Source organism: Penicillium cataractarum (assembly GCF_028827025.1).
Source record: "Penicillium cataractarum strain IBT 29864 chromosome Unknown utg000002l, whole genome shotgun sequence".
NCBI classification, from domain to species: Eukaryota; Fungi; Ascomycota; class Eurotiomycetes; order Eurotiales; family Aspergillaceae; genus Penicillium; species Penicillium cataractarum.
This window is the reverse complement of record NW_026622738.1, coordinates 5,056,420-5,068,679: the sequence shown is the minus strand read 5'-3', so window position 1 is coordinate 5,068,679 and position 12,260 is coordinate 5,056,420. Positions and strand designations below refer to the sequence as shown.

At 50.1% G+C, this 12,260-nt stretch overlaps 5 protein-coding genes across 5 annotated transcripts; 3 read left to right on the top strand and 2 right to left on the bottom strand.

Moving 5' to 3' along the window:
• Window positions 1-16: 16 nt before the first annotated feature.
• On the top strand, window positions 17-2,560 carry N7496_003860 (uncharacterized protein; the record flags this gene model as incomplete). Its single annotated transcript, XM_056696791.1, has 6 exons — window positions 17-73; window positions 128-543; window positions 614-1,186; window positions 1,275-1,617; window positions 1,693-2,336; window positions 2,404-2,560. 6 exons carry the CDS (start codon window positions 17-19, stop codon window positions 2,558-2,560), a joined length of 2,190 nt encoding a protein of 729 aa, XP_056559003.1.
• Window positions 2,561-3,143: 583 nt separating this feature from the next.
• Window positions 3,144-5,086, bottom strand: N7496_003859 (F0F1 ATP synthase subunit beta; the record flags this gene model as incomplete). Its single annotated transcript, XM_056696790.1, has 7 exons — window positions 3,144-3,226; window positions 3,293-3,904; window positions 3,955-4,189; window positions 4,254-4,570; window positions 4,654-4,696; window positions 4,771-4,865; window positions 4,939-5,086. 7 exons carry the CDS (start codon window positions 5,084-5,086, stop codon window positions 3,144-3,146), a joined length of 1,533 nt encoding a protein of 510 aa, XP_056559002.1.
• Window positions 5,087-5,755: 669 nt separating this feature from the next.
• gliK (gamma-glutamyl cyclotransferase gliK) lies at window positions 5,756-6,730 on the top strand (the record flags this gene model as incomplete). The annotated part of the gene is made up of 2 exons (XM_056696789.1): window positions 5,756-6,247; window positions 6,362-6,730. 2 exons carry the CDS (start codon window positions 5,756-5,758, stop codon window positions 6,728-6,730), a joined length of 861 nt encoding a protein of 286 aa, XP_056559001.1.
• Window positions 6,731-7,046: 316 nt separating this feature from the next.
• N7496_003857 (Zn(II)2Cys6 transcription factor domain-containing protein) lies at window positions 7,047-8,320 on the bottom strand (the record flags this gene model as incomplete). The annotated part of the gene is made up of 2 exons (XM_056696788.1): window positions 7,047-8,189; window positions 8,252-8,320. The coding sequence occupies 2 exons, from the start codon at window positions 8,318-8,320 to the stop codon at window positions 7,047-7,049; spliced, it is 1,212 nt and encodes a 403-aa protein (XP_056559000.1).
• Window positions 8,321-9,109: 789 nt separating this feature from the next.
• Window positions 9,110-10,650, top strand: N7496_003856 (uncharacterized protein; the record flags this gene model as incomplete). Its single annotated transcript, XM_056696787.1, has 6 exons — window positions 9,110-9,328; window positions 9,418-9,508; window positions 9,594-9,690; window positions 9,744-10,201; window positions 10,284-10,408; window positions 10,468-10,650. 6 exons carry the CDS (start codon window positions 9,110-9,112, stop codon window positions 10,648-10,650), a joined length of 1,173 nt encoding a protein of 390 aa, XP_056558999.1.
• Between the last annotated feature and the right edge of the window lie 1,610 nt (window positions 10,651-12,260).

The window sequence follows — 12,260 nt, the reverse complement described above, 5'->3', positions numbered from 1 at the left end:
ATCCAACATTTTGGGAATGGTCTATGGTGCCCACAAAAACCACCAATGCATCAGCCAACCTTCGTTCTCAACGGTAATTCTCCATCTTCTTCCTTTATCCATGCTTTCGCCTAAGTCGTGACAATAGGCATCTCTTACCGGAGTGTTTCTGTTCTTCGCCGCATCACTCCTTCCAGACTCCCAGGCCCCTTACCAACCGTCCCCGTCCTGTGGGTATACATTGGTGACAGCACTCATCTTCGAATCAGCATTGGCGCTCAGCCAGACGGTACAGATTGCCCGTTTCCCTCTCCTCTGTTCCCGCGACGCACTCGCAGCATCATCGCTCGCCCTCGCCTATGGTCGGATCGTTCTTCTGAGCGCAGCCTGGGCTAGCCTTGTCCTTGGCAAACGCAAGTCCTCTGAGTCATCTCACGAGAGCCTACTGGGAACCAGCGGAGTCTCTGAGCGCGGTTATGGCACTATTGAACAAGCTCCCGATGCGCAGTCGACGGATTGGGTGGACTACCTCCTCGGCCTGAAGGAAATCCTTCCCCTGATTTGGTTGGTACATCCCGGTTCTTCATCAAATAAGATAGCTCTGATAGTTGTATCCTGCTGAGGCATATTCCAGGCCCACCGGCTCGACTACCATGCAATTGCGGGCCATCGTCTGCCTCGTCATCCTCGTTGCCCAACGGATCGTCAATGTTCTTGTACCCTTGCAGCTGGGTCGTGTTGTCGCCACTCTGGGTAAAGATCGGATCCCCTACACGGATCTTACCATCTATGTGGTCTGTCGCGCTATCCAGGGTCAGCAAGGCGTTCTCGCATCCATACGTGCCATGCTCTGGATCCCTTTTGGACAGGCCACCTACCGCAAGTTGACGGAACGAGCTTTCCAACATGTCCTGTCTTTATCGTTGGAATTCCATCTCGGAAAGCGCCAGGGCGAAGTAATGAGTGCTATGAACAAAGGCAGCTCGCTCAACACTTTTCTAGACTCACTCATCTTCCAGCTGTTCCCAATGGTTGCAGATATTGGTATCGCGGCCGCCTCCCTGCTTGTTGCCTTCGATCCCTTCTACTCGCTCATTATCCTGACAGTGGGCGGTCTGTATCTCTTTGTGACTATCTATATGGCTAGATACCGTGGGCGCGCACGCCGGCAAATGGTACTTTGTGACCGAGAAATTGATGCGATCAGGTAGCTTGCTTATCTCCTATATCCAAAAACATTACCTGTCTATTTATGTTAGTCTGATGAGGGGCTACATGCTAACCCAATGTTGCAGGTCCGACGCCATTATGGCATACGACGTGGTCCACTACAATAGCGCAATGAATCAAGAACATGAGCGACTCTCGAGCCATATTACCTCCTTTCAGACAGCCGAGTTCTCTGTGCTCATGTCCCTCAATCTATTGAACACCGTACAAAACCTGATCTTCACGGTAGGAGTTGGGCTGGTCTGTTTCCTCTCCGCCTACAATATCTCCACGGGCGCCGAGGAGGTTCCAATGTTTGTCACATTGGTGGCCTACCTGGCGCAGTTACAAGCACCGCTTAGTTTTTTCGGAAGCTTTTACACACAGATCCAAAATAACTTGATTGACGCAGAGCGCATGCTGGCTTTGGTAAGTATCAACAAGTCTCTTCCAGCCTATTTTAGTGGAAGGTGGGACTCAAAATCTTTTCTAACATGCTCCTAGTTCCACGAACAGCCCATAGTCATCGACAAGCCCGGAGCAACTCCACTTACGGACTTCAAAGGCCACATCCAGATCGAAGGACTCACATTCGGCTACGACCCGCGGCGGTTAGCGGTGCAAGACATTACCCTCGACATCCAACCGGGCCAGTCAATCGCGATCGTAGGCGAGAGCGGCAGTGGAAAATCCACGCTGCTGCGCTTATTGTTCCGCTTCTACGACGTGACCAAGGGCCGTATCCTCATCGATGGCCGGCCCGTGGACGACATCACCATCGACAGCCTTCGCCAGTACATAGGAGTCGTGCCGCAGGAGACCATGCTCTTCAACGAGACTCTGATGTATAATCTTCGCTACGCACGCCCGTCCGGAACAGACGAAGAGATCTACGCCGCATGCCGCGCAGCCAGTGTGCATGACAAAATCATGGCTCTGCCAGATGGATACCAGACGCGGGTTGGGGAGCGAGGCCTTCGGCTGTCCGGCGGCGAAAAACAGCGCATTGCGATTGCGCGCGTGCTGCTCAAATCACCCCGGGTCTTGCTGCTGGATGAAGCCACGGCCTCGCTTGACTCCGAGACTGAAAAGTCCATTCAGGCATCGTTGGCTAAAATCAGTGTCGGGCGTACTACGATCACTATTGCGTAAGTTGATGTCATTTACCCTGAAGATTTGGTTTTGGTGGATTCTGGGGCTAACAGGGATACCTAGTCATCGTCTTTCTACCATCACCTCTTGCGATGAAATAGTGGTTTTACACGAAGGCCGTGTCATAGAGCGAGGGACGCACTCGATTCTTGTGCAACAACGGGGGCGATATTGGCAACTGTGGGATAAACAGCGTCTTCAGAGAGAGAAGGAGAATTAATGTGGTCAGGCAAGTATATTAAAATCGCTGAGTGTCTATGGCGAGAAACGTAGGTTATTACCCGTGACTAAATTAGAAAACTTTCTTGTTCAGTTACAAATGTACGTTTTTATGTTGGGTTTCCTCTAGTCACTTTGACATGTCTTGATTCTCTTTTTCTACAAAAAAATTGAGCTAGATTTCTTGATTGAGATTTGACCATGCTGATGGTAATGTAATTGTCTACAATATGTATGTGGAAGTCTACAAAACCTTTTATCAACAGACTAAATGCTCAACACTAGGTATGTCACCACTTTGGTTTTAACATAGTACTTCAGCTGCATGTAATCTTTGCACACAATGTCCACACTTCAAGACTCCTTAGGATTGTTTAACGATTACGAAAGGCTTTGCATAATACAGTAATACATTCCAGGCAACAAAAGAACGATTTGTTATTTCCCAACGATGGCAATCAATCTGGTACTGGTCTCGAGGTCCCTCTTCCCCTCTACCTAATAATACAACTGCAACAAAAAATGCGAAATGAAAACCTGCTCAATCACACGGCACGGGAAGCCCGATATTCATGCACAGAGCATTATGAACGTTGCTCCAGCTCCGCGAGAATCCGCTCACTCTTAGCTTTGGCTGTGTCAAAGCCGCCGACCATGTAGAAAGCATCTAGAAATAAAAGGGTCAGTCTACATCCAGTATTTGCTGTTATCAGATGCATGGCGAAGTACTTACTTTCAGGCATCTCATCGCCCTTTCCATCTAGGATAGCCTTAAACGAGCGGATAGTCTCCTCCAGCGGGACCAATTCACCTTTGATGCCGGTGAAAACCTCGGCGACAGCAAAAGGCTGACTGAGGAACCGCTGAATCTTCCGGGCGCGCTCAACCTTAATCTTATCCTCCTCGGACAGCTCATCCATTCCCAGAATGGCAATGATATCCTGCAGAGACTTGTATTCTTGTAGGATCATCTGCACGTTGAGAGCAACGTTGTAGTGCTCCTCGCCAACAACGCGCGGATCAAGAAGTCGCGACTTGGATCCCAGAGGGTCGACTGCAGGGTAGATGCCTATCTCAGCAATTCCGCGAGAGAGCTCGGTGGTCGCGTCCAGATGGGCGAAGGTAGTGGCCGGCGCGGGATCCGTAAGATCGTCAGCAGGGACATAGACTGCCTGTACTGAGGTAATGGATCCCTTCGGTGTACTGGTGATACGTTCCTGCAGGGCACCCATATCAACTGCCAAGGTCGGTTGGTACCCCACTGCAGAAGGGATTCGACCCAGCAGAGCTGAGACTTCTGATCCTGCCTGCGTAAAGCGGAAGATGTTGTCGATGAACAGAAGGACTGTCATCGGTTAGCGAGTAGTATGGAAAACCAGGGTTTAGTAGACTGACCGTCTTGACCCTCGTCTCGGAAGTACTCTGCCACCGTAAGTCCCGTCAGAGCAACACGGGCCCGGGCACCGGGGGGCTCATTCATCTGGCCAAAGATCAGGGCCACCTTAGATTCTCCCTCCAGGTTAATGACGCCGGTCTGCTGCATTTCGTGATACAGATCATTGCCCTCTCGAGTCCGTTCTCCAACCCCAGTGAAGACCGAGTAACCACCATGCGCTTTGGCGATATTGTTCTAGTCCGGCGGGACTCGCAGTCAGTATATATATTCTCGAGGGGAGTAAGTTCGTGGTACGAACAATGAGTTCCTGGATAAACACCGTCTTTCCCACACCCGCACCTCCAAAGAGCCCGATCTTGCCTCCACGAGCGTACGGCGCGAGCAGGTCTACAACCTTGATGCCCGTGACCAACACCTCCGCCCGAGTCGATTGCTCCACAAACTGCGGAGGCTCACTGTGGATGGGCATTCGGCGAACCCCCTGAATTGGGCCCCGCTCATCGATTGGCTCTCCGGTGACATTCATGATGCGTCCGAGGGTGCCAGGGCCGACGGGCACCGTGATCGGGGCGCCTGTATCGGTCACTGCGGTGCCCCGGACGAGGCCCTCTGTACCTGTACATTGAAATGCACTGTCAGGTGGGGACTGAACGACAATAGGAAGCCCCGATCACCAGGGGTTCGAGCAAGGAACTAACCATCCATAGCAATACATCGAACGGTGTTCTCTCCAAGATGTTGCTAGACATCACAGCGCGATTAGCCTTTGGTAAATTGAGTTCGCAGTTGTCAGGAAACTATTCAGGGAAACCTACCGCCACCTCCAGGACGAGCGTGTCCTCGCCGTTCTTTGTTTCCAGCGAGTTAAGGATGGACGGCATGGTGCCACCTTCAAACTTGACATCGACCACTAGAGTAGGAGGAGGCATGGTCAGTCTGTCATTGGACCCTTCTCCCATTCGAGACCTGGAAGCCTTTCTTACCGGCGCCAATTACACTGTGAATTTTCCCACCAGGATTGGGAGTCACAGTACTCAGGTATCGGCGACATGCATCGCTTCTCGAGAGCGGCAAGGTTGAACTGAGGCGGAAGTAGCCCCCTGGTTTTGGGAGGCATGCCTTTCTGAGCATATTGTTTCGGTAATGATTGTGATAGACTTCTGTGGGAAGAGATAGAAGCAAAATAAAGAGAAGGGAAAGACAAGAGAAGAAGGAAAAGAGTGTGTTACAAGATGGGGGAAACAAACAAAACCCAAGACGAGCCCCAAGACGGACCAACTTCAAACGATATCGAAACCAAGTTTCCGGATGCCAATGTTTTGTCGATTCGTACGCTCCAGTACATACTGTAATTCTTTATTTTTGGTTAGTACACGGGGGATCTGCACGGGAAGTGGATCCCTGCATAGTTTGATCCTGGCTGTTTGACAAATAGAAAGATTGAATGGTCCTAATCATCTCGGAGACATATTCGGAGACATCTTCAAAGACATTCAGTTCCTTGGATGCCCGATCCCTGTCCACATCGGCCACTGTCGGCCACCGCGGCTAGCTATCCCCCTCTTGGTATGTTCTCCTGAACCTCGTAAGGTTGAGCTACCCTCCTTGGCAATATTGGACTCAATTTGAGCAGAGAAGGTAAATGTACGGAGTATAGTGCTGGTATATACCGCCGTCAGGTACTATATCTACTGTATCACCCTGTATGGAGTGGAAGTCGGAATCTCCAAATTGATACTCCGTTTCTCCAACTGCCAACTCCTTTGACGATTGGAGTAATCGCCGCAATCCAACGCTACCATGCACTCACAACAGGCGCCCAAGGTCTTAGCGCATGCTGATAGGCTTGAAGCAAACACGCCCGTCTGGTACTTTAGCTATGGATCCAACTTGACTAGCGAAACCTTTCGCGAGCACCGTGGCATTACCCCGCTGGCAGCACTCCCCGTCTACGTACCAGGCTGGATGCTAGTCTTTGATGTTTATGGCCTACCCTATAGCGAGCCAGCATTTGCTTCCATAAGTCCGATTCCTTTCAGCGATGACGAGGAGAAAACTGCTACGGAAACCCAACCCTTGGTCCACGGCACAGCCTATCTCCTAGATCCCGCATCCTATATCTCAGTAGTCGCATCTGAAGGCGGGGGAACGGCCTACGACGAGGTAGAACTGCTCGCCGTCCCGGTGACCGAGGACAAATCAAACACAATCGGTACCCCGCCGTTCTCCGTCATGACACTGGTAAAGGGATATGGTCCCACCATTGGGCGTTGTCCTAGTCAACGGTATAAGGTGGGTCCCCCTTTGATCCGCGGGCTTTTGCTTTTTTGATTCTCCATGCATTGCATCGGGACTAGTGGACGACTGACTTTCGAGGCGCGAGCGGGTGGAGAGCGCCCAATTTAGGACCTTATTTGTGTTGGTGCCAAGGAGGCCGAGCTTCCCGAGTCTTACCAAAAGTACCTTGACCGATTGCCCTGTTATGAGGCGCCCCAACGCAGATGGAGCTGGCGATGGATTGGATGCATGCTTTTTCTGGCATGGTGGAGTCCGGTGATGGCCGCGGCCGAGAAATTGACGCACGCTACTGAGAACGAGGATGGGGCTGGCCATTGTCCGAGATGGGTGCAGTTTACGGTGCGCTTCATTCTTTATGTGATGTGGCTGCACCACGATTGCATTCACGCCCCGATTTGGGGTCGAGGCGATGGTCTGAAGAAGGAAACGAGGGCTGGAAGGGTCGACTGGTTGATCTCCACCCGTTCGCCTGTGTGACCTTGGGAGATGCATTTATTGATCAGAGCTGGGGACGAGCTGGAGTGGTTTGCTTCTGCTAGGGAGTTTAGTTTTTTTTTTGTCAAGTTCAGCCTCGTGCTGTGCGGTTTAGAGTGCCCTAGCTAAGGACCCTGTAACTTGGCTGCCATTCTCTTTTATTTGTGGACAGGGGGTCCTGCATTTCTGAGTTCCTTATGTGGTAATATATACTGTGTACACATTCAAAAGTCCAATTTGCTAGAAGCTAAAGGCGCAAAAATCATCAACGCCGCGATTTAGCCGCCCAATAATACCAGAAACATCGATCCATGGCTAGTCATTTTGTCTTCACAGCCTCGCGGAGAGCCGAGAGCCTCGCCCGTAGTCCCTCAGACCAAGCTGGATAGACTAAGCTGAAATAGTGAGAGCCATCTCGAAGGTGGGAGCCATGGCTGGCCAGCATATCGACAAGCTGACTACATCGCTGCAGCTCCTTCAGGAAGATCTGCACCTGAATGTCGATCTGTTGATCCGGGTCGAGGCAGTAGTTTCCAAAGTGGGTCGACGATAGACTGCCCGGAGATGATTCGTGCACGTTGCACGAGGACAGAAATACCTGCGTCGAGGCGCTTTCGAAGAGCGTCACTACATAGTGGACGACCAGACAATTCAATGTGAGGAGGCTCATATTGGGATTGTTCTTTTCCCAATCCAAATACCCAAGGACCTGCGTCATGCAGTGTTTGTTCATGCGCATGATCTCGTCAATCGCCATCACCCGCATGTGAATGTAGTACTCGAGCCCATCCACCAACTCCACGCAGCTTACCATGCGCTGGACCGAGCTGCGCCGGTGGGCATGGAGTGGATCCGCATGAGACGATGATAAGCGAGTAGAACTTCCAGAGTGTTGAAGCGGGGAACGGGAATGGCCGCCGCCACGGTGTAGGGGCTGGTCCCTATGGCTGCCGTACAAGAGTGACGAGCCCGGATGCGACAACGGGGTGGAGTCGTGAAACATCGAGACAAATCTGGAGTCGGCCGTGGCGTCGTGAGGAAAATGTATCCCCGCATTGGAGGCGCAATCCACCCCGCTTCCTACCGAAGGGAGGTCCTCGAATCCCCACTGCAACGAGCATTCGTCGGGTTTCGACGTGTCGTTGAGGTGATGCAGGGCTTCCTCCGCAACTCCGGCCTCGGTCGACACGATGTACTCGTCGAGCGCAAGTCCTGGAAACCCTGGCTCGATCACGGCGGGGCTGGTGGCCGCGGTCGATGTGTGGGAGGGAGAAGAGGTGCTGGCAGTGAGCTCGGCCGTGCTCGTGTTCTGAGATGCTATGCTGCTGGCTTCGGACGGGGCAGGCTCTTGACGTCGAGCTCGATTTCCTTGCACCTTTCCCACGCGAGACTCAACATAAACACATGTGTACCCTAGGTTCAGACAACGACTACACCCAGTTTTCTCTCCACTACATCTGACCTATAGATAGTACGGTCAAATATCTGATACAACGAAGCTCATCTTCTCACGAGAAACCATACCTTGGAAAAATGGCATTGATTGCATGCCGAACGCAGCTTGATCTGTGTTGTGGTAGTTTCGCCCGCCATTGAGCTTACCGAGGCAGTCTGGATCACACTATTGGGGGCGTTTGTAATTCTGTGGTCAAAAAGCTGATGCACTCGTGAGAATATTCAACCAAGACAATAAGGCGTGACTTTAGAGCTTTGTAGCGTCACCACATACTATAACAGAGCCTATCTTATAGTGACCCCTACCATACACCTAAACTACGGGGGTGATATCTAGAAGGTCATGCATGATATGTGGGCTACTGTCGTTATCCATACCGTCTGACCCTCCAACAGGGTTCTTTCCTGGCAATTATTAGCTGTCGGAGCCAAGCTGAAGCAGTAGGCTAGTAATCCTCATGCCCGAATGGGCCTGAGGAGAGGAACAAATAAAACCAATCTTGAATGCAACGGTTGATTGGTGAGTCAGGTTGAGCTACCCCGGGAATGGCGCTACAGCCGAAATGCCATAGATAGTAATTGCTATATGACACAATAGGGAAAAGTGGGTCGGTTGATATAACCCTGTCTAGATGAAAGGTTACCACCCCATATCTCGACAAAGCCTCGTTGGGCGTTAACAATCTGCAGAGAACCTGCAAGTACAGGGTTACCATCTTCTTGCAGGACTACGAACCACATTCCCTTTGTAGGCTAGTTTTCGACCACGATCCTTTGCCTCGGGGTGGAGTTGGCCGCATTGCTGACGGATGCAATCGGTGACCGAAGCCAGCGGATAAGATTCAGCCCCCAAATGCATGCGGTCAGATGTGAGGATCGACTTGGTTATACAAACTCGCACCTCTAACCAAGTAACTCAAACACAATATGGACTCAACACCGGATCAGGACCGACGGGTGGGGGACCTATTGGATCAGCTTTGTCACCTTCGTGAACAATTGCGTCTCTTGAACCGACCCCTTGAAGAACAGGACAAAGGTGATGGAGAGCGAAAGGAGTTGCTCAAACGAGTGGGCACCGTATCTCATCAACTGGCGTTAGCCGCCCAGGAACCTCATGAAGCATATTGGGATCTAATTCGTAGAGTAAGAGACAGAGATTCCAAACCTACTTCTTTAGTTTATGCTGACTATCGCACAAGTGCTCGCTGATCTCTCCCATTCAAGTGGCCCAGGACATGGAGGTCTTTCGCTACCTAAAGGAGCACGGAGGCATGAAAATTGATGAATTGGCATCTAACCTGGGAGCAGAGGAAGGCCTAATCGGTAAGCATATTCAGGATTCAAAGAAACTGAAATCCCCTCCTGGCTGATATACATCGAGTGCGAATTCTACGCCCTCTTCTTGCAGAGGGTCTTTTGGTGCAATCCGAGCAGGGCATCTATAGCCTGACCGAACACGGGCTTATTTTTGCCCTCCCTGCCTACGAAGACTCCTGTAAATTTGCGTATGTGTCCAGATTCTATGACTATTAACTGCCTTGTCTGAACCATTTTAAAGGGTAGAGTTCCTTCCAGTGGTTCTGTTCAATCCGACTTTCTTCCAGCAATACGGTTATCGTGAACCCCGCTCGCATGATGGATTTGATACTCCACTGGCTGCATACTTCAAAAAGCCAGGGTATGGCTTCTTCGACTATCTCCGTGATCATCCCAGCGTACAGAAGCTTTTCATCTCAGCAATGCACGCTCAAGCTCGCACCCAGAGTATTCTGTGCTCAGTGTATGACTACGAGGCACGGTTGCCTCTGGTTGGGGATGACCCATCCGCTGTCGCTATTGTGGACGTCGGAGGGAGTCAAGGGGAACTACTCCTGGATCTCCGTGCTCGTTATCCGCAGATTAAAGGTCGGATGATTGTTCTAGATCAGAAGAGCACCTTGCAGAGTCTTCTCCAGGAGCCTCCGGTGGGAATTGAATTAGTAGTTCACGATATTTTCACCGAACTACCCGTCAAAGGTGAGATTGTTCCTCAACCGTCCTGTGCCAGTCGTTCATCTTTGCAACCGTGATTGACAAGGCAACCTGGGCCCATAATCAGGAGCCGCGGTGTATCATTTAAAAAGAATACTCCATGATTGGAGTGACCACAGTGCTCGCATTATCCTCAAACATGTGGTTTCTGCCATGGACCCCGAACGGTCTAAAGTCCTGATCATGGATGCGGTTAGCTATCCCACCTCCCTCTTTTTGCATTGCCAGCAAAGGTTCTAATTAAATTCCAGGTTCTCCCATCGACCAATACCTCGCTCTCGCAGGCAATGGGTGATCACTCTATGCTTACCTTTGGTGGGAAGGAGCGAACTGAGGGGGACTGGAGAACCTTGCTGGAGAGTGTAGGATTGGTCATTGAACACATATATCAAGGTCCTGAACCCGAGGCTCTTATTGAGTGTCGGAAGGCTTGATTATTTGTTTAGTGATATCTGGAAATGGAGAAAAGGGGATATCAATGGAGTCGCTCCTCCTTCACTATGATACAATTCCACAGGCCATTCGTCTGTTTTAGGTATACTTCAAGTTATATTTGCTTACCACATCTGATTCCCGTAAAATCGCTGCTCGAAACATTTGTAGGAGAGATTGTCGACCTGTACGAGACGACGAGCCCCGGCGTGACCACCAGCCGAGATCAATTGTCGCCATCCTTGAATATGACTTGTTGTGTTTTAGAGGAAGGTTGATTCATTATTCTTTCTGATGAAATGCAAGAGGCTATATATACACAACGTGAAGAACAAATCGATGGAAATCAATTTGATTCTTCATATAGAAATACAGGAATTATTTCCACGGACGATTTAGTTCAACAATCTCGAATAAATAAAGGAATACCCTGACCATCCTAGGAATAATTATTCACACATAGACGATTTCACCTTCACTTATTGATATCCTTTCCATCTAGAGAGAAGAGTATAACGTTCTAACCACGAAAGGAATTGAACGATATCCACTAAATAAATTTTACTTGCAATAGGAGATATCACCAAAGAAATGGTAGATTTTAGGAAGCCCATTCGTTAATTGAAAGGGGAAAGCCGTTCGGGGGCCGGGCTAGCGTGTCGCGTTTTAAGAAGCTACCTTACATTCCTAGGGGGATTAGTAAGTAAACTAGGAATAACGTAATTCCCGGTTGTGCCGTACACCCGGTTGTGCCGTACACTTTCCCCTAGTGGAACACTTCAAATCGATTATCTCAACCAGCACCGATCAATTTAACTAGATATAGCGATTTTTACATGTATTAATCCTGTGGCCAATCTCCCTGCACCCACTACACCTAGGTGGTGCCCTCTTTGCTGGCATAATTGGCTGACTAGGCAATTCAACCTCTGCATGCGAATCTACCCCATCATCTTCCTCTGGCTGGTCTAGCTGCTCAGCTAGCTGTATAGCCTCTTCAATGGTTAAACCCTCTGTGCAGGGTATCCTCTTAGTTGACCGATTGCGCTTTTTGATCATCTTCTCATTCGCTATACGCAGATTCGCATTGTCCTCTGCTAGTAAAGCACCGCTATGTAGCGCTAGCTGGAACCCCTTGATCATCTGGTCTAGGATCTCTTTTGATGGGCTCGGAGGGCTATTTGACCGCCGTTTTAGTAGATCTTTTAACATAGAAGCTTGCTTGAATAGCTGAGCAGCGGTTCTAGGCGTTTGTGGTGTGAATTGGCTAGATCTGCTGCTTGGACGGCTGCTTGGTGGTGTTGGTGTTCGTAGAGAGATATTAAGCTTGTTAAGCACTCTCTCGGCATCTAATGGTACTAGACCACTAGCTGCGAAGCTATTCTTGATAGTGGGATTGGCTGATTGGAAGGCTTCTTGCCGTGCGTGTTGGTAATCCACTAAGAAATCGTGCTTGTCGATATGGTTATATCCTCTACGCGCAAGATCGCTAACGAAGCGACCGTACGCGCGCTTAACCACTGCAAAACACCCAACATCTAGTGGTTGTAGTAGATGCGATGAATGCGCAGGCATACACAGAGGTATAATGTCGTTTTCTGTGCAGATTTGG